This window comes from Poeciliopsis prolifica, unplaced genomic scaffold (genome assembly GCF_027474105.1).
Source record: "Poeciliopsis prolifica strain line A6 unplaced genomic scaffold, Auburn_PproV2 SCAFFOLD018, whole genome shotgun sequence".
NCBI classification, from domain to species: domain Eukaryota; kingdom Metazoa; phylum Chordata; class Actinopteri; order Cyprinodontiformes; family Poeciliidae; genus Poeciliopsis; species Poeciliopsis prolifica.
In genome coordinates, this window is record NW_026562393.1 from 6,086,547 (window position 1) to 6,114,482 (window position 27,936).

General features: G+C 37.6%; 1 protein-coding gene across 4 annotated transcripts in view; it reads right to left on the minus strand.

The window, feature by feature from the left end:
• Nucleotides 1-27,936, minus strand: part of LOC129367920 (disintegrin and metalloproteinase domain-containing protein 12-like) — a 98,498-nt gene that overhangs the window by 11,442 nt on the left and 59,120 nt on the right. For 2 of the 4 annotated variants that reach the window (XM_055042606.1, XM_055042605.1), the window contains exons 6-18: nucleotides 27,351-27,386; nucleotides 26,288-26,474; nucleotides 19,247-19,312; nucleotides 18,632-18,703; nucleotides 18,197-18,366; nucleotides 17,933-18,017; nucleotides 15,081-15,229; nucleotides 7,514-7,691; nucleotides 3,580-3,669; nucleotides 3,259-3,454; nucleotides 3,041-3,149; nucleotides 1,798-1,996; nucleotides 364-441 (exon numbers count right to left, since the gene is read on the minus strand). In XM_055042606.1, coding sequence (XP_054898581.1) covers nucleotides 364-441; nucleotides 1,798-1,996; nucleotides 3,041-3,149; nucleotides 3,259-3,454; nucleotides 3,580-3,669; nucleotides 7,514-7,691; nucleotides 15,081-15,229; nucleotides 17,933-18,017; nucleotides 18,197-18,366; nucleotides 18,632-18,703; nucleotides 19,247-19,312; nucleotides 26,288-26,474; nucleotides 27,351-27,386 — 1,615 coding nt within the window. The remainder of the gene's footprint in view (nucleotides 1-363; nucleotides 442-1,797; nucleotides 1,997-3,040; nucleotides 3,150-3,258; nucleotides 3,455-3,579; nucleotides 3,670-7,513; nucleotides 7,692-15,080; nucleotides 15,230-17,932; nucleotides 18,018-18,196; nucleotides 18,367-18,631; nucleotides 18,704-19,246; nucleotides 19,313-26,287; nucleotides 26,475-27,350; nucleotides 27,387-27,936) is intronic. The other 2 variants (XM_055042608.1, XM_055042607.1) reach the window with 1 other exon arrangement.

Below are 27,936 nucleotides of genomic sequence, written 5' to 3' on the forward strand. Positions count from 1 at the left end.
CCTATGGCAACCTGGCTTAAAGTTAAATTTGTAGAATTGCCCCAAATCAAATCTGGCTAAAATAATGCAAAACACAGTTTAGGACGGGAATGACAGCCTGGCCGTATGATGAATGGCACTTAGAGCTGAACATAAATGAGATCATTACGCCTAACTGATTGAACCTTTCAGCATTTTAGGTGATTTATTGCCAAGCGTTGTGTTTGTTCCCTAATAAATACACAATGGGCTGCATTTTGAACCCATTGCAGCTTAAGCTTCTTTGAGGAATTAATGGGATAATATTAACCGGGTTTAGATCTGTTCAAAGCTTTTTGCAGCTTCACAGCAGCTGAACAAGGATGAGGAAGGTGCTGCACTTACCCCTCGACCGCTGCACTTGGCTGCACACTCATGCACACTAAAAACGCTGACGTTCTGGCACCGACGATTCAGACACATCTGAAGGAGACAAAGACATTAAATATTGACAGCGTGGGCTCAAACGGCAGAGCAGTAAGAAGAAGAATCTAAATCTTTTAATCTTTTAAAGGGAAGAGGCACATCCAGCTCACCATTTCTTTTCATTTCCCGCCACAGCTCTAAATCAGAACAGCATTAAGTATAATTATGCTACCAGTGGAAATACATCATAGTTGATTGTTAAAGGCACCGCGCCCAAAGTTAACCGTCTAAGTGTGAGGATGAGCAGCAGCTGGCACTGAGAGAAATGACAGAAGAAGGCCGGGGCCCTTTTCTTTTTTTCTTTTCTTTTTTTAAATGGGTGGAGGTTAACAGTGAAGTAAATTAGACTAAATGGAGCAACTGAATCAGTGAAGTGACCACTGGCTGAATTGATGACCGCTGGGAGAAGCCAAATCGAGTGAATAATGGGTCGCCAATTAAGTGTGTGAGCTTAAGCAAGTCCAAAATGACAATAAGGTTTTAATGACACCCTGAAAAATGCCTAATATATTAAGTCATGGCCTTTAGCTCATCATTCATTATTCCACTGCTATTCTCAGCATATAGGTAATGCAATTATGTTTTGTTTTAACACAAATAAATTTGAGTTACAGATACAATGTAAAGTAATCATCTCTATTTAAGAGTCTTCGGGAACAAATAAATAAATAAATAGAAAGATAAGGATACATTTGTTCATTAATCTTTGGAAACTTCCCATCTTCTGCACAGCAAGTTTAGCAAGCCACATCCACACGCATTCTAAGCTTGTATATGTCAGCAGAAACATTAACATCATCATTGAAATGTTCTCATATTACCTGTTTCCGTTCAGTTTAGTTAATAGAACTCTCTGGTCATAACAATCTAACCCAGTGTGACTCCAAGGAGAGTATGGAAAACCTCAGGGGTGGCACCAACCTTTAACAGAAGCTGCCTGTATGTTTTGTAAATGTGTGGAAAAAATAAAACATAAATCAAAGAGAAATTCAAAAACTCAGGCACCGATTTTCAACATGCTTTGGGAAGAAATACATTTAATTTGACCAACATTTAAACCAAAAGTGAATGGAAGCAGTATTGTTCAACTTCTGCCTCAGAAGTTGAGAAAGCTGAGCCAGGATGGAAGGAATCTTTTTTTCTGTAATACATTTCCTCTGACACATTGGACTTTCATAAAAAAATTTTATCCTTTCAGTTAAATTGCATCCACTCAGTTCTTATTACTAATTGGCAAGAAGTGTTTGTTCTCAAAATTATTGGACGAACTACCTTAAATTCCACCATCAAGTACTGCAGAGTGGCATGTGTGTCTTAGCAGAGACTATTGGATGTGATGTGATATGAACTCACCATTCCATCTCCGCACTTCGTCCCCGTTAAGACCAGGCCTGGATCAGGCATGTCATCACCCAAGTAGACGTGCGTACCTCGGCACAATATCCTTCCACCTTCCTGCAGGGGTATATTTGTTTCGATGGAAACAGCGTTTGTGCCGATAACTGGCCGGTTTGCGCCACCTTGACACTGGATTTTTCCACATTTTGCATCACTGCATGCATGGGCAATCAAAAGACAAAATAAAAATAGTCAAGAAACAGAAACAAATGTCTGTGTCTATCCCAGTTTAAATTCAAGGGAGTCATTTGTTCTCTTTCTATTACGGCTAGTAATATTTATGTGACACATCAGAGCAAAATAGTACATAAACCTGAAGTAGAAGCAACATTTCAAATGATTTTCTAAATCCATTTGCATTATCTGCTTGAGTCAATGATCTGCAGTAGTGTCACATGTACAACATATTCTTGCTCTAAAACTATTTGGATGTTTTGTTGTTTTTTGTTCAATGAAACTACAATGCATTTAGATATGTCCCTTCTAAAATTGTTTATGAATCTCTGCACAATTTAGTCAATTACCACTCATAAAACCCTGATTACATACAGTTTTAAGTTGACTCTAATTTATTATAGTTGATCTTATTTTTATTTGAATAAAACTAAATATTACAAATTGTATTTTACTATAATTTTGTGAATGGTATAAAAGTAATATAAATGTATGAGAGTATTTGATAGTATAAAAAGCTCATAGACAAGAGCCTATCTTATTTCAATTCCCCCAACAATGTAATCTTTTAGTAAGGTAATTAATCCAGTAACATATCTTCATACTATATCCACCATATGGTTTCATCAGCAATCTGTGCTCAGTAGTGTCAAAGGCTTGTAAAAAACAACAGTAGTTCCAATGTAAAGGTTCTATTACTGATTGCCTTTGGGATATTTTTAACATGTTACTGCCATTGAGGTGGAGCTGGTAGTGTTAAATTCATACCATAAGTCAGAAAACCAAGCTTTGTTTTTTCTAAAATCACCAATATTTCACAAGAAGAGCTTTTCTAAGAAGTTGGAAAACTGAGAAATGAAGATGTTTGTGTTTAGTGAATGTTTGGTCAATTAGATTCTAATCTGTGAGATTCAAAAGATTTGTTTCCCCATGTGTGGAGCAAATTATTTGGTGCAGTGTTAGATCATTCTGAATATCAAAACTAACGGTGTGCTTTGATTTCTACAGGAACATCAGCTCTCACCGTGCTTCACATTTTGCAAAGGAGCCCTTTGAATCCTTGCCACAGTTGCCATAAGGGTCTCCTGCTGAGTTGACCCTTTCAAAGCAGATCCCTGGAGCTGGCTTGGCTCCTGACAAACACAATAAAGAAAAACCTTTGAGAGCTCGTATCAATTTTTGAGCTTTTAACAGTCAAACTGGGCCAGTAAGCAGGCGGTCCACCATCCTACACACACATACCTTGGCCCCACAGCGTGATACACTGCTGCTCGTGAGTCTGGCAAATGCCGTTGTAACAGTAGCCATCAACGTTGAGGCAGGAGTGGCCGTCGTGCAGGTAGACGTTGGCAGGGCAGTGGGGACTGCTGCCTGTGCAGAACTCAGGCAGATCACAGGAATTACTGGGTTCACGGCACGGAGTTCCTGCTGGCTTCAGCTGCACTCAGAGGCAGAAAACACGCGAGACAAAGACACACAGCTCAAACAAAGTAATGAGCTCCTGATTATGATCATTTAGTTTTATGTTTTTGCAGAATGCTGTTTGTCAAAAACACAAATTACCTGACAGTCCTGGCAACAGTGCCCATGTGCACAGACAGCATCGCCTTTCAGAGTGCAGGTAGTAGCATTGCAGCAGGGATTCATGCATTCCTTTAAACCAAATGAAACATGATGAAAAATTAGGGAAAGGCAGGTAAGTATTGATGCGGCAATAAAAATAAAACGGGCAGAGAATAGGAAACAGCAATCTGGTTTAATACCACAGTCTTTATTTCCTACTATTTCTAACATCTTTTACAAGAGGGGAAAAAAATCAAAATCAATCGTAGAAAAGGTATGCAGAAAATCCGTTCTCTAAAATTTTGAGATTCAAGAACATTTCTTTACAATTCATCCTTTGTGCAAGGTGGTGTAACAGTCACAATCAAGACATAAAGGAGTTCTTCAAGCTGCAGCATATTTTCCACAGAAAGCATTTTAAAAATGCCCTGCTTGCATGTGAAACACGCAGCAGTTCATTTATTTTTGACAGAAAATAAAATTAATAAAGATAACACATGAACACATTCCTTTCTGCGGCTCAAAGAGAGATAGAGCATATCTATATCATACCCCCTGTCATGTAACACTTTCCAATGTTCTGAGGAGGAACATCTGTTCCAAGTTAGATGTTGTTGTGACCCATACACTCACAGTCTCCCAATGAAGAGAGAATTTACGTAATTACTGCAAAACTATTTATGCTCCTTAAACATTTTTACATTTTGTCTCATTAAAACCTCAAACTTCTGTGTTAATTAATTTTATGTGGCAGATAAAGGAGCTAAAGTGGAGGAAAAAAATCAGGCATGGCTTTAGATTTTTTTTTTTTTTTTACAAATGAAAATCTGAAAAAATGTGGTGTAGATTTGTATTCCAACCCTCCTACCTGGATTTGAATGAGGAAACAAATTGCCTTCTTGCAAACTTGAATGTACTAATTTATGGACTGGGTTGAACCAGAGAAAATCTATAATGAGCTATTACATTAAAAAAAAAAAAGCAACTTGTTGCTTTGATGTCTGACCATTTCAGGCTAGAAGGGTTCAGGTAACTCCAGTTGAAACCAGATATTTACATACACTGCACCAAACAAATTCCCATCGTTTGAAAAAAGAAACCCAGCATGTTTTTAATCTTTTTTTTTTCAATTTAGAAATATTTGTCAATTAAACTGTATGTCTTGGATCAAACCTCGACCATTTATACGTTATTAGAAATGTTGAAAAGGTTATGTTTTTTTTGAATAAAAAGAAAACCACTCAGAAAAATTTTAACTCATTGGAACTAGAGTAATGCGACATTGAATCCCTGTGTGACATATGTTTGTCATTTCCAGTCAAAGGAACATTATTAGTCAGTAAATATAGCTATAAATCAAAATTTGGCATGAGTAGGAATAATTTTGAGTGTAACTGCATGATCTCACACAGAAGCATGTTGACTAGACCCCCAAGGACCAGCTCTTTCCCTTTTGCTATCATAGTGTAAGTGCTGTAAGAGTCAGAAGGAACTAGATGGATAGAGCTGGCAGGGGACAATGCTGACATGATGGTCCTTCCAGAACTCCTTTCAGGCTGAACAAACCATAAAAGGGGGGCCGTTCCCAGGGTCCCAGAAGAGGCAGAGGAGTCTGGCAGAAAAGAAGTAGTTTGTGACGGAGAGGAAAAGAACCAAGGGACTTGTAATGAGGCTTTTTATTTGTGAAGAGAGGTGCTGTCTGAGTCATCGGATCTGGCCTGGTTTTGGCATAACGCTGCTCAGCTCTACAGAGAGTTTGATTATTGCTGCTGGCTCAGCACGGCTGTGTTTTGGTTGTTCTTTGTTTTGAAGGACAAGGACACTTTCAGCTCAACCCTGGCTGAAGCATGAACAGCCTAGAAAAACCAAGTTAAAAACAGACCTCAAACAACAACGAGGCTGTCTCTCATTAGGCTGTTATATAATTGAAATAATCCTTTCAAATTCGAACAAATGTTTTCTTTATGTGCCTGTCTGCACTAATTGTATTACCTCTGTTTGCTTCCTGTAACTGCAACACTTAGCAATATTCGCTACTGTTACATGTATGCCAAACTACTCAAACAATTGAAAACTTTGCATTTATATCTTTAACCCAATCTTCTAAAGAATGTACTTGCCCCCTAATACAATATAATTTTGTTACTTTTTTCATGCCTATATTTCAGAGAACACTAAAGAGATTTTAGTATACTGTAAAGATAACCTGAACAAATACAAAAAGTTGTTAACTGTTCTATGACAGGAAAAAAAAATCAAAATAGACATGTATGTATGTGAAAACTAGCCCTTTAAACCTGATGACTGTTTGTGTCACTCTCATTAGTTGCGATTGCTAAATATTAGTCTTTTACATACCTGTAAATAATTAAAGGTTTGCTTTTGTTATGATACAAAAGATCAACTGAATTTAACTTTGACAAGGTCACTCTAAAACCTTTGTTTTTCTTTTTTTCTTTTTTTTTTGTTGAGCCACTTAGAGAAGGACGTTGTAACGCTTGGGTTGTGTTTAAAGAAGGAGAGGAGGCGGCAGACTCGTTTTACATCACTGATCTGCCAATAACCCAAAATTTATTCATCTTAAGATTATCAACAAAAGGCCTGACATTTCTCGCCATGCTTTTTCTGGCAGTGAGTAGAATTCATGGTTCCATCAACTACAGCAAGTCATTTTTGATCAGAAAACCAGCTTCAAACCACCACACTGCCTCTGCCATGTTTAGATGACTGGTATGTTTATTTCCTGAGGCATTGAGTTAGTTTTACACCAGATGCAGTAAAACGTTTGTCATCAACCCACGTAATACTTTTCCAAAAGTCATGAACAATATGGTGATAAGGTTTTTCAGAATTGTGACGTGGACCTCAGGGTTTTCTTTTGGTCATGCCATTTTAGCCCAGTGTCATTCTTCCTGTTGCCCACTGCTCCATGTTTCCTCCATGTGTGGATAATGAATGTCATTGTGGTTCTTTAAAGACTTGAAGCCTAGAAAGAACTTAGTAAGCTTTTCCAAACAGATGGCAATGTGGTTGTTTCTGATCTGATGTGCTTTTTTTTTTTAAAGATTTTATAGTCCACAGGTCCCAAATCACAGGCTGCAGATCATGTGTAAAGGTACACAACCGAGAGAGCGGGAAGACGAGTGAGCTAACAGGAAGAAGGGAGTGTTTGGCACGACACAGAGGTTAGTTATTGCCTCAGCTGTCCAAACAAGAGGGAAAGTACTTCTTGATTAAGTTCAGGGACATCCAGGATGATTTGGATAGAACCCTTTGTATATTCATGTGTCTAATAACTGGAAGCATTTAAGTGTGACAAAAGCAAAAACATAAGAAATAGTATTTATTTAAAAATAGCTTTGATTTCTCACATGGCAATATGTATTTCTGAATTGACAAAAGTGCAACTTTCAAATTAATGAACATTTTCAGAGCTGAAAAGCATAAAAGTGTCAGCGTCGTGTTGTGGGCAAAAGAAGGAATTGGTGCTCTGCGAAAAGTGAATGAATTATTGAAGAGGGACGCTTAATCTCAAGATAATTACTTTCAATTGTATGAGCTTTTATTTGTTTTATACAGCTGCAACATTCAGCAACACTTGTCACCATATGTTACATATGGTTCATTAATGAAATAAGGGGGTTGATTTAATAGTTTTTATTGAAGTGATCCACTTCAATAGTTCATTAGTTTACAGAGTGAAGCTGTTGGCTGTAGTTTCTCTCAGTTGTTGCACAGACTGAATAAATTCCTACTCATCTTTTTAACCTCATCTTCCAGAGAATGTTTGTATTACTCAAAGAGATTTGGCTTTCGTTGCTTTCTGTCGCAGTTTTAACCACGCTCTGATGTTTCTTTTTGAAAGTGTGCTAAGCAATTAAAAGTGATTCATGAGAGCACGGTGGAGATGCAAATTCTGTTTATTGACCCTCACCTCCACCTCCCCGCAGTCACATTCCTCTCCCTCCTCCACGTAGCCATTGCCGCACTTCTGCCCACCGTAGAGCACTTTGAGCTCCGGCATGTTGAACAGGCACATCCCCACTCCCTTCTCAAAACTTGCCATCAGGTCCTTCTTGCTGCAGCTGCTGAACACGGTTGGGAAGGGATACCTGTGAGTGATAGAAATGCAATGTGAAAGACCCACAGCTTGAAGAAGAAGATGACTCAAGTCCCCCCCACCCTCTCTTCCCCCATAAGGGGCCTCTTCAGTCTGATGTAATCAGCGACAATTACCGCTAATCACAAAATCAATTAACCACCAGGGCTCAGAAACCTCTCTGAAGCTCCATCAGCATGCAAGCGGCACAGGACTGCTCTCCCCACGGAGAAACGGAGATATGATTATACAAATTTTACGAGACAGCAAATCATAAAAACTCAACCTTCTTTTGCCGGGCTTTCGGCATACAGACATACTGTATGAGAAAACAGGGATGGTTGTTGTATTTAATGTTGCTTTTTGGAACAGACAGAGGGTGAGGAAAGAACACAGCCCAAGGCTCTGTCTGTCAAAATCTCGGCTAAAGACTGCTTGAAGCTTTCTTGAGTTTTTGTCTGATCATATAGTGCCTTTGTAGAAAATCTATGTTTAAAACATGCAAGCAAAGCATGCGTGGCGTATCATTTTCCGCCTGGCAGTCGATGAGACTTTCAACTGCTCCGTCAATGCTAAAGAAACTCAGAAATAGGCTGAATATTATAGGGGAATCTGCAGGTAATCTTCCCATTTTCAGCCGTGCACACAGATAAGTGACAGCAAGTGGGTAATTCAGGTCAACCCCTTCATCAAATTATATAAAGAGCCCTTGAATTTTTGAAAGGTACATTGTGAAGTATCCTATCAATCATACCTCTGCACTGCTTCTACACCTGCCAGCCACTTAAGTATTTGGGCTCGGAAACTCAAAAGGTAGATTTTTTCTCATTTATCTTTTTCGTAAGAAAGATCTCCCATAGCAGTTTGTATTTCAAATTTGAAGAAGCCTTCAACTCGTCTGGGAAAACCGCATTTCTAGAAAGTGAAGTCCAAAATTATTCATAGGCCTGAAAGATATGAATTCAGTTATTTTTATCTAACCAAAAGTTCGTTTCCAATTCAAAAGGTGTTTTATCTACATTTTACATTTGAAATTATGTGTTTAAAATGTTTTATGGCTTCCTTAATAATCACAGGAATAGATTTTATTTTTATTAAAACAATCAAAGACGTTTATTACAGCTGAAAAGCATTTGTTTCTATTTTTTCAATGGTATTTTTTTGCAAAAACTGTTTATTTCTTGTCAGCTTTTTAACATATTCTCCCTCCTGAGCTGTGGCTCTCAGCTCCTCCAGAGTTACCACTGGGTCTCGATGACTCCTTGGTTTAATGCAATCCTTGGCCAGCCTTTGGGTTTATGTAGATGGATGATCAATGTAAAAATCCCAAAAAGATGCATAGTCTAAGGTTGTGATCTGACAAAATGTGGAAATATTCCAGGTGTACCTTCAGATCTTCACAAGCCAACATATATTCACAACCTAATAGGTAGTAAATATGCAAAGCAAGACAGTTTTAATGTATTTAGCTTTGTAGCATGTCGAGTTAGTGATCTATTAAGTAAAATTTTATTTGTTTAAATCCCTCTGTTGTGTTAGCAATGAGCTTACACTGAGATACGCTGCATGTCCAGGTACATAAGTTGTTAAAACCTCCATTTTGAGTTTTTTGGGGATGTACAAGAAGAAGGAGACACCGATGTGTTGCTCAATTATAGCAACCCTTTTAAACTGTGTTTTTCTGTGTTGGGTTTTTCACATCAAGCATCGTTTTAAATATGTCACGACTACACCGTGAATGTTCCGACACAACCTCACTTCTGACATGGCTTTGATGTGCTAAGTCGGCTTACATCAACTGCTGACCATCACATCGCCTCCCCCCACCCACCCCTCCTTTCCAGCCCATCCCTCGCTGACTGAAGCTAGCGCCGGGGTGAATGTCAGCTACCCTCAAAGCACATCTTCAAAAGTTCTGGATTAAAGTGAAAGATCACAGGAGGATTTGTAATTGCTAAATTGGATGGTAATGAACACATTTCTAACAATAACAATAACGTGTGTTCTCTTCTCCTCTCATCTCCTCTCAGGAAGAACAGCTGTCACAATGTAAGGCCGCTTCCTCAGAAACCCCTGTTGTTGATTTCCTCTTTGCCCCCAAAACCAAAGGCAAAACTGCCAGGGTAGACTGCAACCCTCCCCTAAATTTTTGCTGTAATCATTCAATTTCCATGAACTCACCCCCAAGACTTCAATTACAAGCCCATGCAATGACACCAACATCATTGCTTTCCCCTCAACCCTGGTTTTTAGTAGCTCTGAAGTACACAAGAAGTTAGCGAACCAGCTGTTGTTTATGAACAGAAAAAGTAAGGCTGGTGTCTGGAAAGTAGATAAACAATGGCTGAGAAAAGGCAAAGGCAGAGTCGAATAACATTGGATGGCATTGAGCAGCTGTAGACCTAAGGGGCACCAGCGCACATTCAGTGCCAGCTAAGACTGGCACATCTGGAACTCTACGGTCGCTGACAACACTCCTTAACTACCACCTGCAGAGACGATGAAAAATGATGTCTGTTTTGCTTTGTTTTTTACAAGGTTGTTCTCAATTTTAGATGAGTTGTAGTCACCTTTGGAGTATTAAGTGTCTTCCTTGCTCTGTCTGACAGTTTCGTATCATTTTCCACCTCGTCCTTCTCCATCTTTATATCGGGCTAAGATTTTCCTCTAGTTGTCTGAAGTCGTTTATCAACCTTTAACCTCGAGCTTGTGTTTGACAGTTGGCCTTTAAGCTTCAGAGGAGCAACAGCACAAAGAAATCTCTGTGGTTAAGCTGCAACAGAGAGCCAAGGCTTCAATAGATTTGTGTGAGGTCTGTGATAAGGAATCATTTCCAGTTAACATTACCTGCTTTTGATCTGTCCCTCACTGCATTAATACAGGAGACCTAAAGGCCTTCAGAGATCTTGTAGCCCACAGCTAATTTCTAAAGACATGAACGATATTTTAGATGGAACCTCTGACAAGCCATTTTCTGAAGCTACAAGGAAAAATATTAGTTATCTTTTCATACTCATAAGGTCATAGTTAATTTAAATATACAGTTCAGGTTACAAATCTACATATTAGCATTTAGCGCTTAATTATGAATTTTAAACTCTACCAAGGTGAATGACTGACTGCTTCAGTGATTTTTGAAAACGACCATTGAATGCTTTTCATGTGAATAAATATCTTTATTAATTTGTATGCACACTGATACCTCCCAATCAGTTAGAATGTCATGAAAAGTAATGGCTGGTTATGGGCAATATGGCTTTTACAGTTATGAGAAGACTGTTTACGGTTTTCCAGCAGATCATCATTTACTTCCTCATTAAGGAGGCATCTCTAAAGAATCTGGCTCCTCATGCCTTTAAAGAAAAGGCTGAAAAAACAGATGAACTGGAGAAGAAAAGTGCCTGTACTATTGTACTATTCAGCAAATGGACAAAACAGTGGTTGGTGAGACTTAAACATTTAAATAAATTATTTAAAACATGTTTCTTATTTTTGACGTGTCATATGGTCTGTACAATTAGGGGGAAATTTATTAAAAGCAAAACACAAAATTCTGTTATTTATGAACCGTGCAAATTTAAAGTAATTTATTTTTACAAATTAAAAAGTTTGTTTCTTATTGTAAATGAGGGAAGGATAGTTACTTCCACGATTAATGTTTCCAAATATGTGGCCAAAATTATACAGTCCTATTACTGTATAAGTGTGTGTGGGTTCTCTCCAAATTTCCCAAAAGACATTTATCCAAATTCTTGTGAACACATTTAGGGCTGGATAGGTAATTTGGATTTTTCACGATAATCTCTGTAAACGTTACAACCGAACTGTGTACTCAAAATGTTATCATTAATGGTATTATTAATTACTCTTTATTATTGTTATTTCTGCCTAGTTTGTGCTGATATTAACAACGGCGCATCTATATGTGTTTAAAGTCGAAATAATAATAATAAAAGCAAAACTGAAAACTGAAATGTCATCACGTTATGTTGAAATGCAACAAAACCAACATAAAAATATTTTCTTCTTTCCGTAGATGGCAACACTAACAACACATTTTGTCAGAGGTTAAACTGCGCCTGAAGCCAGTATAACTGCGACAAACACAGATTTATCAGACAGGACTGTCTGGTTGGATCCAGTTGGTCATTATAAGTACGAATAAAAACTGTGAAAAACTTAATATGATCTTATTTTTCTGCACTATGCTTTTGACATTTAAAAAACAGCTTGGGTTAATGGAAAATATTACTAAATATTAATATGACTGTGATACAAAAAAAAAAAGATAAATATTTCAAACCTTGCATCTCTATTGCTTCATATCACATTATTTGAGTTTGCAGATCCTTAACTTGGGGGGTAATGTCTGTTCTTATCAGGCAGTCCCATCTATACAGTGTGCCTTCTTATTAAAGAAGACACAATGAGTCAAAGTAACTGTAAACATGATTCAATGCCTGGAGGAGAAATGAGTCGGTGTAGTGGAAAAAAAGAAAAACGAACAAAGCACGAGGGAATATAGAGATTTTGTTTTAATTTTATAAACGACACTTTTTGTGTGTATACCCTTGCACATATTTGCGTTTCTGTGTCCATGGAGAGGACCATAACGTGTTTGTTGGCTCTGTGTGTATGGATATTTTTCAGGCTTTTAGGAGATATAATCTCAAAGGATAAGAACCACAAGTCTGTTTTTGGTTAGAGTTAATGGAGGCAAGCCTTACTGGAAGTATGGAAAGAAGTGGGGAAAGCAACAACTTTACCGCCCACCACCTGCCTCTACCAATTCACTCTAAAATCCCACTTCAGTTACAAAAGAAGCTAGACTTCAGATCTCATTTCATAGACCACCACAGGACAGAGGTGGGTAGAGTAGCAAGTAACATTGGAGGAGTTGGAGAGATTCAAAGCTCAGGTTGGAGAATTTGTTGATAGGACATTATTAGTTGTGCACTCTACAAATTTGGCTTCTATGGAGTAGTTGCAAAAAAATAAAAATAAAATAAATTGTGAAGTCCAGTTTGCACTTTCCCACAAGACATGTAGGAGACAGAAGCAAGTGCTCTGGTCAGATAAGACCCAGACTGAATGTTTGGTTAAAGTCAAGATGTAAAACTAAGAGAATATCTATCAAGACTTTTATCTTTATAAACACTCTCCAACCAGTCTGACTGAGCTTGAGCTATGCTGCAGAATAGTAAAAAATGATCTATAAAGCTGGACATTAGCATACCCCATTAGACCTGGTCCTATGATGATGAATGCAAAAACACCACACTTTTAAGATTTTTTAATTTATTTTTTTTTACCTTTTCTCTTCCAATTCTAAAATATTTGGTACTTTAATTAATCACATAAAAAGACAAACAAAAATGTGTTAGAGTTTGACAATTAAATGTGAAAAACTTCAAAACATTTTCAAGGCACAGTACGCGTGTTTAAACTTAGATTACAGCAATGATTGAGAGCTGACTGCAGAGGAGCCTGTCTCAGAGACAACACAACACAAGTTGGTTTTGTTTTGTGTGAGATGGAAAAACCTGAATGTCGGATGTATTTACACTCAAGTATAGCAGTGTAGCATCAAGTTGGATTTGTTGTGGTACTCTGATGCATATTTATCTTGTTACTAAGGAATAAGACTTGCTCAGTACTGTGTGAACCTTTAGCATAATGCGACCGAAGTTTATTAAATTGTTTATTCCTGAAACTTTGTCTAAGTTTATTTGCGTAGCTGCCTTATTTGATAATGAACTTGGAGCTATCTGAGGACCTCCGGTGAGCGTTCTCTTTCTTTGTGTTGAATGAAGTTAGAAATTCCAGTGATTAAATACAAATAGAAATGAATGTGTGTAGGTCGGACCATATACAAAGCAGCACTGCCTCAGACAAAGCATCTGATTAAACAAGTACATGGTGTTGAACAATACAAGATGAAGGCTTGCTCAGTACATTTCAACAAAGTTGAATTTTATTTTTGCAAGTTTGTTAGAATAAAGCCTTGATTTTTCTAAAATTTTGTGAGAAATATTAGTGCTAAGTATGACCTGCGATCCAGATCGTTTAAGGGAATAGGGCTATGTTTTCAGACGTCGTTAACTATTTATCTGAAGCTGCAGGGAGATTTTTCAAGCATTAATGTTGCATGAATATCAAAGAATAGCTTCACTCTAACTGTCTGTGAAAATTTGAGAGCCATTGAAACAGACAGACTAGAGGAACCACTGAAAGACAAAACCATTTTATTTACACTACAGCAAACATGTTTTTTATGCTCTTTGTTTTTCTGCATTCGATGTGGTGCCATTTTTGGCAGCGTCCTTGTCCAGAAACGCCCTCAGTCAGGGTTACATGTAAATCTAAAAACCTCATATTATTGTGCTTTTTTCCCCCCAAGTCTACAATTCCGAATGGCGTTACTGTGTTTTTCATGGGTCTTGTCCAAATAAAATACAGAGACGTTTTCAGTCTGTGGATCCCACACACCAGCAGACGCCAATGTTTCCACCTAAAGCATCCCCATTCAAGTGCAGGATGTTAGACTTTTTGAATGCATGAATAGTTTGGCTTTTTATGTTAGAATGCTATAATATTTTTGCTGCAAATGCCGTGTAATCGCTCTCTGCAAGTAACTTTGTCTGGTCAAGGAGGACCATACATTTATTAAGAACCCTTGTGAAGGTGACTCCTTAAGACTGAAAGACAATTTCTATGTTAGATACTCTTAAATTTGAGATAAGAAAGGAAGCATTCCATGAATTTCTGTTGCATGGAAGAAGGTGGTTCATAAAACAGAATTAAAGAAGCCTTCGTCTAAAGAGTTTACCTAAAAATATGATGATAATTGAGGAAGTGTAAACATGACAGCAACAGATCCGGGACCCAATTATTCCACACTCATTCTTCACAGAATAAAATGATCTATTTGGTGTGTTTACAGAACAGTTCTGCTGTTTTTAAGTAGTCTGGACAACCATTAGATCTCTGGCTCAACATCTAAAATACTTAGACTGATCAATTTTGAGCTGGATAAAGCTAAGTTCTTCATAGAGGTTATTTGAAAAACAAAAATCAAAATGCTCTTCTGGCATTAAGTCCACATTAGAATAAAAAAAAGCAGCAGCTGTTGAATTTGCACAAATTCAGTGGTCCAACAGTTAAGTAGATTCATTTGTTTGCTACTCAATAGGCATTAAGTTACGAAAGGAGTGCATGTGTAATGATATTTAAATAAGATCACAATCTGAAGCTTTTCAGACAGAACTGCATTGCTGAATTATTTAAACTTCAAGAAGTGATGATATTCCTGTCATGTTTTTGGAGAGTGCTTCAAGGAATAAGGAGCCATCCATCTGGTAGATTTAATTGAAAAGTTGTAGAGGGAAATAATGCGTCTTACCCTGTGGAAGGAGTCATAATGCAGCCACCACGATCCACTGTCACTCTGCATCCACATCCCCTTTCTGGGGTGTCGTGATTCATTCCAAAGTTGTGTCCAAGTTCATGGGCCAAAGTGACGGCAGCGCCCAGAGGATTGTCCGAATGATCCTAAAAATTGATCAAAGAACTTTACATTTTTTTTCACCACCTTTTTTTTGTTGTTTTGTTTTTTAAAGCTCGGGGCTAATTCAGTAATTAAATTTGTTGAGATTGCAGTATTGAAGCAGAGACAATACTTTATTTTGATAACATGATAAAAAATTCAATGCAAACCTAATTGATCCTCTGTATAGAATTTGCTGAAGAAATAATAACTCGAGGCAACTACAGTTTAATTGGATATTGTTCGAATTAAACAACCAGATCTGTGTTTAGCAGGGCGTTTCCACTATATTGCGCTGCTGGAAAAAAAAAAAAAAAAAAAGAAGCAGATGTCACTTTCAGCTTCCTCAACATACAGTATTCTGACAGACAGCTGTGCTGGTAGATGTTAGCCAATTAAGGTTTCCTGTGAGAAAAAATTGTGACTGAAGAGGAAAAAGACGGAAAACTGACAGAAACACTAAAAACTACAGATATAGCGTCAGTAAATTTTTCCATTCATTCACATTACAACCACAAACTTGAATGTTTTTTGGGTTTTTTTTTTGGCAGAGTTTGTATGGCTTACCAACACAAAAGAGTGCATAACACTTTAGAAGAAAAACAGTAAATGCTTATACTCCCTAAAGAATAGAAATCTGCATTTATATTTATAGTTAGTGCCCCTGTTCTCATACCACTAAATAAAATCCAAAGTAGCTTTTAAAGTGACCTAATTAGTAAATAGAGACTATTTGTTTGTATTTTGATCTATAAGACCAGCTGTTCTGAGGTAAATTAGAGAACATCAATGAACAAACACCTTCATGAAGACCACAGCAGGCTGGTCTGGGTTGACAACATTATGGGCTTTATTTCAATATGTGGTCGAGCTCCTCGTCTTCATCTCACAAAATAAAAACTGAAAAGTATCAACTGGTCTTATTCTACTAAAGAAAGTGTACATGCAGAGTTCTTCTGTGCATCTTTATGATCACCATTCTTTCTGTGGGAATGTTTTTCATAACTTGGAATAGAAAATCTGGTTGAAAGGAAAACTGATGAGAGCGTGGCACTCAGGCTCACATGTCCAGGTAGATGATCACATGCAGCCAGAACTGCAATGGAGCAGGTTATACCGAAGCACACTCATGTGTTGGTATGGTCAAGTCCAAATTCAAAAGTAAATCTTATTGAGAATCTGTGAGAAGACTTCATCTCCATCTGAGCTTGAACTATGTTGCAAAGAGGAAGGTGCAAAACATAGTTCTATAAATTTATCACTTTGACGGTTCAATACAAATATAGGCCAAACTTGCAAACATTTTGGTAAAAATATATATCTTTCATGTTTATGCACTAAAAAGAAATTTGTGCATCCCAAATAAACAGAATGTATGATATGTTTGTGGTGTTAACATTGAAAATTATTTGAAAAAATCTTTAACAATAAGCATTTTTTTCAGACGCTGTAACTCTTTGCTAAGGTGGAATTTACAGCTGTTGAAGTTACAGAGATGAAGAGGGAAAACACACAGATTGCTGAAGATTTCCTGCAAGGTGTGTAAAACATGAACACATGAAAAAGGGCGGATGAATAATGCAGGTGTGGGAGCCATCAGCTCTTTATGAAGGCAGAGCTGTGTGTCAGAGCACCTTGCCTCTGGAAGCTTCTGACACTGTGCATTATTTAGCAGTGCTGCGCGAGTCGAGCGCAGACCGACGAGCCGCTCTGCTGGGGGCTTTTGAAAGGAACTAAAATCAACTGTCAGCACTACAATCCAACTGGGCAGCCTGGACTAATGAAATGACAGAACAAAAAAACAACAAACTGAGTCAGGAAAACCCTTGACTCAATTTCCAGGAAAACTAAAAAAGAAAAAAAAGAAAAGCACACACACAACAAATGAAGCTGCAGAACTCAGAGGAGCACGTTATGAAGTAAGACTGAGACACTTTTCACAACGCCAATTAAATCAACTGAACAATTACAGTCAGTGCGTGAAGATTCCAGATGTAAAAGAAGGTTCAGATTTAACTGCAAAAAAGAATAGTGATGAGATTTCCAGCTAATGTCGAGAAAATGAGTTGAAAAGTAGCCTACTCTGTAAATAAAGGGACACAAATTTGTCCAGCAAGCGTCAGCAGTTAATCCCCTTTGTCTGGAACCTGAATGTATAGTTTTATTTTAATGACCAGGGCCCAATTTTACCATCTGGGAGGATAAAGGTGTAGAACATTCTGGGGACAGGCCATTAACTGGCCGTCCAGCCTCATGAACCCCAGGCAGAGACACTGAGGGTAAAATAACAGCATGATTTGTAATAATGCAGCATGACTCGAACACACCGTATAGAATTGCAAAATTGTAATGGGTCATCATTTACGTCCTATATATACTCCTTGTGTTTTCATTCAGGATGCGCACACTGCAGTCCCAGTTCATGCCGTTATTGCACCTCATTAAAAAGTCCAATATTTCCCAGATAATCTATTGGTGCAGATTTGTCACCAACACCATGCATCATCTCCCTTTGGAAATCATTGTAAAATACACAATAATAAATGTTTCCCCTATATTAACACAATAAGAGCATTGACACAATAACAGATAAGATACAGAATTGTTCCCTCAAATAATACAGGTAGACAGGGGACCGCAAACAAGGTAAATGTCATAGGGCAGGAAATGGAAAGTGGATGATAAAATGCTTAGTAGTACATACACACCATCACAATTCCTCCTGACTGCTCTGCTGTGCACATGCTCATGATGGGCGCCATGCCGATAGTAGTGCCCTGGAAATACACCCCACTGAAACAGAGAGAAAAGCTATTCTTCAAATGCCTAAATGACAAATCAAAGGCTTTCAAAAACAGGGTGATCAGCACCACTGCAATCATAAAATGACCCTTTACTTTTATCCTAGGCTTTAAATTACCAAAGATATACAGTACATGCATAACCTCCTGGTTTACTCTTACACACACTACCTGATTAGCTGGGCGTTGTCATGAGGCTTCTGAGGCAGTAATTTGACCTTCCTCCAATCCAGAAACTCATGCAGAGTAGTGAAGGGGTCCTGTGTAATGGGACACTTGTCCACATCACTCCATACCTCCAGTCCAACCAGTGCAACTCGGATATTCAAAGCTCTGTAAAACTGACAGTTCAGAGAGGAGACAGGTTACAGACCCATCCTGTATTTTCTTTATATATAGAATATATGACCAATCTGCCCAGTTTCACTAATATAAAACTGAACAAGTTACTGCAATGTTAACAATAAAACCGTTATATTAATTTGTGGCAAAAATTACAAACCAATCGGCCTCAGCTCGTAGGTCAGACACTTTGAACTCAACTTGAAGTGATTTCTAATAAATCACATTTCAACGCTGCACTCACTCGTTTCCTTTAATTGTTACCTTGTCCACATAATTGGCGATCTCAGCCAGCCGCTGTTTGACCTTGTCAATGTCTTTTCCTTGTTTCTGAAACTGGACAACAAAAGGCAGACAGAATAAAACAGGGAGAAATTAGGGCAGAACATTTCACCACCGAATGCTACGTGTCTCTGCCCTGGCTTTTGAATTCAGCTCCATCTTCTGCAGCTCTTGTCACCGCAGCTCCTAAAAGAGCTTTTGTTAGCTCTGCTCACAAAATAAAGACAACTTTAGGGACCTCCTTTTATGTAAAGCATTTATTCTGATGCTCTGAATCATGTGATGTTGACCTATAAATCTTGTGTAAATGGGGAACACTTTCCTCTCTTTGAGGTGTTAAGTCAAGGATTTAAGCTCATTCAGAGAGCATATCAGGCCTCATTTGTGAGTCAAGCAGTCCCGTGATGTATGCAGGAGGATGTAGAGGGACCCGGAGAAGGAAACGGATGAGTAAGTGACACATCAGAGGTGACAATGAGGCCGTGCCAGGGCTGTGTCGTCCTACGCCTTGTGGGAAGCGGCAGCTTAGCATATGACCTCAGAGATCGTTTCCTGTGGGATGGAGAGCAAGGTGAGGAGTTTGTGACCTCTTCTTACCTCTCTGTTGTCAGCAACAATGATGAGCTCCACGTATTTGGTCGTTGTCTGGAGGTGCCGTTTATGCTGAAAGAGTAAATGGAAAATGAGAGGGTGGGTTTAATGAAGCAACGAGAAGACAGCGGAGAGGAGCACAATTATGTGTCACATACAGTGGGGGTAAAAGTGTGATAAAGAGCCAGGTTTGTGTGATCCATTAAAATGAGGCTGTAATCTGTAATCTTGTCAAGTACTCGTGTGAGTCTATCAGCTTCCCAAGATGAACTTTCTTTCAAATATCTATGACAAAGTAAATGAATAAGCAAGTTTTCCGTGAATCCTTGAACAGATAAATTCACAAATATGAAACCATGGTTAGGACACCAACCATGCTAACTTATGCAGGATTTTTTTTCCTCTTTCAATTGTCAGTTCAAATCCTATCAATTCTAAAATGGCACTGAATGTGTTAAACAGGTTAAATGTATTTTTTTCTTATGATTAATCATAAAGCTAAAAAATGTTATAGGCAATACAGACAATTATTTTATTTTTACTTTTTTACAAGTTTTCATTATGATGAATTTAAAACAGTTTGTGTCTTTTGCCTTGTGGATGCATTTTTGTGAATTATTTTGTGAAGCAAATCTGACCAAACCCTGCAAGACCATCTGAGCCACTGTTTTTCCGGTGTAAAGAATTATTTTATAAAATATACATAAACTTTTTCTTTTTATCCCCATAAAATTTTAAGCCATTTCTGGATCTCTGCAGGTTTCACTAAAGGATTTTCAAACTTCTACAGAACAGCTCACTGCCTCAATTCACCACAAAAAAGCAAAAAGCACACAGCCTAAATTTACCAAGTGACCTCTTCTACACGCAATACTAAACACAGCCTAAATGAGAATCGGTACAAAGCTATCAGTTATCCATTACTGTGTAACCCAGTAAGAACTGCTAAGGTCATACAATCCTCTGATAACACAGTACAGGAACCAGCTTATTAACTAATAAATCACTTCAGACAATGCTGGCTGCACTGTTAGCAAAAATTGTGTCTTTTGGACACCCCTTTTTTTCTTTTCAAATTCCAAAGACTATATGAGATTCTACAGCAAATGTTACAACAAAAGTACATGCAGTATAGTTTCAATATAAAGTGTTTCAAATATCAAGTTTTCTTTTTCATTTTCTTCCCTTTTGGTGTGTTCTGTGCAGGTAACAAGACAGCTCCCGCCCAAGCAGAATGTCTACAGTCTGGTCTTGCCACGCTGAGTCCAAGCTCACTATTGACACAGTCTTTTTTTTTTTTGTGCTATCTCAAACATGCATGAGCTTGTTCCTTCTTCTCACACACTTGCAGATTCCATACTATCTTGCTGGCTAAGGGTTCTGTTTTCCTGCTGTGGCACTCTGTCAACCCAAGCTTCTCTGTCCTTTCTGGCCTGGCAGCTCTTTACTCTAATCTGCCTCCTCCATAGATAAGCCAGGATGGGCAAGTATGCTCTGAAAACACGCTATAGCGATAACCAAGTATCTAGTGGGAAATTGGGGAAGAGACACACATGAACATTGTGGTAAAAGGAAATTTTAAAAAGTCCAGTCAGTTAGAATTATGTATAAGAAAGAATTTAAAGTATATGTTTGATAACACTTTTTACCTTATAAGTTTGTACCTACAGCTCCTTGCAAAATGATTTTGTATCATCTGACATGGTACAACCTCAAAATTCAAGGTATATAGACTTCTTTTCTTTTTTTTTTTTTAAAGTATTTTCATGTAACTTTTTCCCTTTCGATCCAGAGGAGCAGTACCATTCACATCTGGACAAACAAGCAGCAGAAGACCGAACACACTAGTCTGACTCTTAGGTCAAAAATGTGTGTCCACAAAACATGCATTACTCTCCATGGTAACCAACAGAGAGTTAACACTGGCACAGCATGAATCACCCATTCCACTGGTGCTACATGTATGCCACGGTATCAGGATCAAGGTTTTACAGTAGACACACAGCTTTCTCCAGCCAGACTTTTTCTTTCTTGCTATATGTCTTCATGTACACAAACAACAATTCTGACAGAGGCAGCTGTGCTGGTAGATGTTAGCAAATGAAGTTTTCCTATGAGAAAAATTTGCAACTGAAGAGATAAAAAAAAGAGAGAAAAAATGACAGAAACATTGAAAACTAGACACTTCAGTAAATCTTCTGATTGACTGGTGATGATTAGGAGTTAAAGACTGGTAATCTGCAATCGGCAGTTTTCTGGCCGATTGCAGATTACCAGTCTTTAAAAAGCCTGACCTGCCAATTCCGATTTTGGCCGATACCAATTATTCTTGTCTGAAATGTTGCTAAATATAGCAAGAAAGTCGCCGAGTTGTTAACAGAGGGGTGACTATTAACTGCAAACATTCAGACATGACCTAGTGGGCCAGTCTATCGATCAAACCTCTATCATAGAAGAGAACAGTGGTTGATTTTTAGACCTTTCCTGAGACAGATAAGATCGGGGGATAAGATGGGCTTCACATGTAAGTATTGACTAATCACCAATCCCAAAATTAAGGAAATTCACGTCAGTGCAGTGTACAGATTTATCCAGGGTATATTAAACCCCTCACCTAGTGATTGCTGGATATAGGCACCAGCCTCCCCCTTCTGACTCTGCAAAGATATAGACAATCGATGGATAATAATAATAATAATTTGTTATTATCTGAGGGATGAAAATTAGCATGAGAAAGCGGCTCAGATTCAAAAACAACACAAAAATTTTGAATAAGATTCCACCTCTCAACAAGGGGTACATTTCTTTTCTTAGAATGATTGCTCCACAATTCTTACTAATATATTATTGTTTTCCTTAACCATAGAATCGTCAAGTTTTTGACATCTTGGGCAGATGAGATTTTCAGCTTGCCACAATAGAGATCCCCGTGAAGTTGTGCTACTGAAGTGCAGGGCCTGTCAGCAAGCCATCATATCTCTGAACCCTTCCCTCGTCTATCTGATTCCGCAGGAACACTCCAGAAACCCACCTCTTATCTTAACACCCTTAAGCAGAACACACTGCATCCTATTAACACAGCAGCTCACACATCAGTTTCCTCATGTAACCTGTACATGTCAGCACACATGCCTGTCAGCAAGAGCAACAGACTACTTAATGTTCCAACCTTTTAGTGCATCTTCTCTTTTCTACACCTACACCTTTATTTCACTTGTTATTTAGGTCAGTCTTTATTGCTTTTGTCTTTCGTTTAGAAAAATAATTAGTTTTCCCTTTAAAAAAAATAAAATAAATGATAAAAATTGCACCATGATCTAAAACATTCTATTATTTTTAACATTCAAACAGCCAACAACAAAAATCTCTTATGCAGGAGAATCAAACCAGATTCTTCACAAGGACATAAATCATCCATGTGAGCCATGTTTCCTGCTCTTTTGTTCCTATTCCCACTCTGTCTCTGTGAGGCACCCTTTATGCTGTTGTCAAGATCTGTCCTCTCACGCTTAAATTTTGCAGCCCTCTTACAACTGAAGACAATACATCCAGCAAGAGCCAGCAGTATAATCATCAGCAGAATTCAAGCTGTACAATAAACAATAGAAAAATGTTGATATAATATTGGGAAAGAAGATGATGTATTAGCTCATACTTAGAAAATTAGATCATATCTCATCCTGACATCAATGTATGGTTAATAAAATAACACTAAAGTAAAACTCCCCTTTAAATCATGTTTTTTAATATGTAACAGAAAAATAATATTTTACCCCTATTTTTTTGTCACATTTTAGCATGTTAAAACCACAAAATAAACATAATTTTAATTAAAATGTAGAGCATATTATTATACAGTATTCAGCCCTCTTTACTCTGATGTCACCACCATCATCAGGATAAGTACTGATGGACAGTAGGCAGCAAACAGGAAGGAGGTGGCTCGATTTTCTTCCCGGTTCCTTTGAAAATGTTCTCTCTTTAAATGCAGAAAAAATAAAAAAGATGATAATCGATTCATGAAAAAGCAGGACCCGGTACATTCCTCTAAGCACTATGGGGGAGCTAGTTGGAGTAGCTGCACTTGCATCAGTGACGATCTCACCTGGTCCCACAACACACAGCGTATCACCGGGAAGGCTCAACAAAGACTTCTCTTCTTGAGGAAACTGAGGAAATTTGGACTGTCATCTAAACTCCTCACAAAATATTTTACAGGTCTGCAGTGGAGAGCTTCCTGGCAAATTCTAGCATCGCGTGGCTTGGGAACAGCTCTATTCAGGACAGGAAAGCTCTCCAGCGTGTCATTAAAACTGCACAATTCATCTGAGGAACTTCTCTCCCCTCACTGCAGGACATCTACATCACCAGGGTCATAAATAGAGCTAAAAACATCATCAGAAACCAAACTCACCCACAGCACTCCTTGTTCTCCATCCTGCCTTCTGGCAGACATTACAGAAGTGTGAAAGGAAGGACTGAGACTGAAAAAAAACAGTTTTTAACCCCAGGCTATCAAGCTTTTAAACTCAATGTGATTTCAGCTTTTTGGTAGTTTATAATGCTTTTATTTTTTATTTATGTGACATTTTAAACGGTTGAATGGAGCTTGTATAAATTTTATTGCCCAGTTTCGTCTTTGCACATGACAAAAAGTTATTTTCATTTCTATTTTTGATTAAGTTTGCCCCAAGTCATGTGTAGGAGAAAGCAAACGGTGGTATCATCTAACCAGGTGTTGATGGATGGAGCGAAATGCAGGGCAATCCTAAAAAAAAGTAATTTAGAGGCTGAAAAGACTTGAGAGTAGAATAACGGTTCCCTTTTCATCAGGCCAACAGTACTAAACAAATTTTTAGGGATCATATCTAATGGTTTGCATTCCCATAGAAGAATAAAATTGTACAATGTACATGTCCAGATGTAATTGCGGCAAAAGGCAGTTATACTAAGTATTGACAAACGTATGCTGCACTTTTCAGTGTTGGTATGCCACAATAACAATCCAAAGAAATGCACAGAAATCTGCTGATGCAATGTGACAAATGAGTCCTATCACACATTGTATGCTTGCTTTGCTTGACCTACCCAGAAGTCCTTGAGCATTTGTTGAATCTCTAACATGTCTTGTCGCCGTTTGTAATGATCTGATAAAGCTGAGATGTTTCACCACATTCACTTTTCTTTAAGCTAAGATAAAGAATCAGTGGACTCTGCATTTTCTACTTATCGGGATTCATCATTTCTAAAGACACATTCCCTCTGAGGTCAGAGATTTCATAGGCCATAGCCACTATGATTTATAACCATGTTTTACAAGGGTCATGTAGGGTTGAGTAGGGAGTGCAAATTAGGTGATTATATATATATATATATATATATATACACATATTTTAAGTGACCAGCCCTGTTGTAGCCTTTGTGTTTAGTCTCATTTTAAGAATAAATTGTACCATTTACAGCAGTACTCCATGAATTCTACAATACCAATGGATTCATTAGAATCCATTGGTACATGTTAGAGATTCAACAAATGCTCAAGGACTTCTGGGTAGGTCAAGCAAAGCAAGCATACAATGTGTGATACAATATCAATGGATTCATTAGAATTCATTGATATTGTAGAGTAATTATTAATAATTCAGCTAGTAGCCTTTAAAACATATAGCAGCGCACTTCTCTATATGTACATTAGAAAATATAATTTTTCGAAAGGATTAGAAAGTGGTGTCATTCAAATATGGTACAGACTGAAAAGCCTGATGAGATCCTGTGTAGGAAAAACAAAGAAACAGTGCTTAGCACACATTGGCTAACCACATAAAATGGAATATAAAAACCTTGTTTTCATAGTGTTAATGATCTTACAGAGCAATGCAGTGCAGTACAATAATTTGTAAAAATGGTAGATAGTGTCAATATGGCTGCAAGCAGTAAAGAGGACCTAGTACTTCAGAGGACAATTTCCACCGTGGCAAATTGATTGCATCCTGTTAAAAGCATGACAACAAACACTGGGAGGAATAAGGCTTATTTAAACACAAACTTTAAGGGGTTCAGGCTAATTTACTTTAGAAACAAAATGAAAACCCAATTCATCAATGAATAGCATTAAAATAAAAAAAATAATAAAATAAAACCAAATAATAGTTTTGTTGTAAGGCTTCACCTACAATTCATTTGAGGGAATCCTCCTTAAAACTGATGATTTTAGCAATGTACAATAAACATGGCAACAATTGCGTCATAGTTTGGTTGAAAACCTACTGGCGTTATTCCCCCTTAAAAATATAAATTGATTAACTCTAAACAGTATCCCACCAGTTCCAGTGACAAAAGAAAGAAAATTAAAAACACACAGTTGTCCCATTAGAAGATTGCAGAGGGCTAAGAGAAATATTTTCTAAGTTTCCTGAAACAAATGTTTCTTCGTTCAGCATTTAAAAGACGTTTTTTGAGTTATAAACATGATCATCGTTGATGTTTGTGTTTATTTTACTGAATTAAGAGGTAAAGGGATTGGTTTAATGTGTTTGCTGTGTTGACCTGCTATCAGAGAACAGAATCAAGGTTTTTAAAACATCTGCTTCTAAAACTTAATCATTTAAATAGAGATATAATGCATTTAGCAGAACATCTGCACACAGTTACATATACTTACACAAATGACAGCCAGCAAATTGCATTGGGTCCCAAAGGACTCCTAAGAAGAGCTTACAAATGTAAGCGAGTGATAAAATAAAATTCTGAAATATGAGTTTTGAAGTTGTAGCTGTTTTAATTTGACAGATATTGGATTTGTAACTGGCTCTACTACCAACTAAATGTTCTCCTTTATGCTAATCTGACTTCTCGCTGTTACAGGTGAGATTCTGATTGCTGATGACAGCTCCACAACTAAAAAGCAAAATATCCTTTTAATGGGTTCATGTTTCTGGTGCCAATCAGAAATTAGAAAGCTTAAATCAGAACCACATCGGCCCTACACTCTGACATCATTCTACTCTGTATTGTAGTTTATAAGGAAAGAAAAAAATATGTCCTTACTCTTGTGCTGAATGCCTTGAAAGGACTGCTGTCTGTATGCAGAACCGGGTGGGAAACGTTAAAACCATGGCCACAGGTGCCAGGAACAAAGCTTAGGTGTTCTGCTGAGTAGATCCAGTGAATCCCATCAGGGCAGTTAGCACACGCTTCCAGCATATAGGATCTGCCTCCAAGATATATGAAGCCTCTGCAAAAAACGAAGATAAAAATAGTTGGAATAGTAATATTTCACAGAAAACATTTAAACTGAAGATGAAGCAGCTTTATGGTTCAAAGTTAAAATCCTGATAAAAGACAATAATTACTCATTAGAACGACCTTCTGTTCCAACTCCTTACTATAATCCATTTTTTTGTGAATATATTTTCTTTTATCAGCTCTACTAGATCAGTGGTAAGACCCAAGGCGGCACTTCTTGTCACTTTTTATGAAATCTTTAATTTCATGCTCTGGGACTAACATAAAGACAGAAACTTTAAAAACAGTAGAAATAAAATACTCTTAGACTTCTAAATATCTTTCAGTGGGCAATGAAGTAGGCTTGGCTTCTTAAGAAATTGACTTGGTTCGGTTCCTCCTTCTAACCTCCTATTATCTGGGATTTCCAGTCTTATTTAAACTGCAGCCGAGTGCCAATATTGATAAGATGAATGGAGATTTCATTTTTAGAAAGGTTTGACCAGCACTGACTTTAGCCAGTTCCAGATTACTTTTAAGAACAATATTAAGAATACTCAAGAAAAGTATTCAAATTAAAATATTTCAAGCCTCTTTATTTGCCAGAAAACATTTATTGGTATCTTATATGAGAGCTTTGCAAGAAAATGTAACTCTCTAGTATTTGTTGAAGGCTTTGATCTCAAAATCTGAAAATTTGTCCTATAGGTAGTAGACTAGGACACTACTGGTTGCTATCAATGTGGGTTATATGCTTCTTTCCAAAAAAGTCAGAACACACTTCTGGGGACATAATTGTGTTTATATGTGCCTACTACAGTGATACATGTTACAGAGAGAGTACAGAAAGAGCCAGTAATGTAGGCTATAGAACATACATGATTACCTTAACAGTGAGATGTCCGTGCAAGCATTTCCAAATCTAATATGTTCCAAGACAGACAGAGAATGAAAGTTTGAAAGATAAAAAGAACACAACTATGCTCTATTCAGTTTTCCTGTTATCGGGTGAAGTCTGTTTTTTTCATGCTCCTCTGCAGTCTGAATTAACCACAGACATATCTCCATTTGTTGTATGAAATACAATTTTTTTGACCCAAAATAACTTCTTGCAACTATGCATTTCTAACTTCTTTTTAGACATAAAGACACTGAAAAGAAATTGAGTTCCTGTCACCCCAAACAGACTTGTCACTGTGACCTATTTAGATTTATAGTGCCTTCACTGATCAAAATAAAAATCAGACATTTGAATTTCAAAACAGGTTAAAGTCAGTTAAGGTTATAAACCTCTGGTTGTCAGGCCTTCTATAAGGAAGTTCTGTTTATCGTCTCTCTTTTAACAGTTCACAATCATCTTCTTTGTCTTTCTGTCTTTGAGAGCAACAAGCATTACGCACACAATAAAACAAGAACAATGGCAAATTAAACTTGATGTGGTTGTGGTCATGATTACTCAGAAATGGATGTGA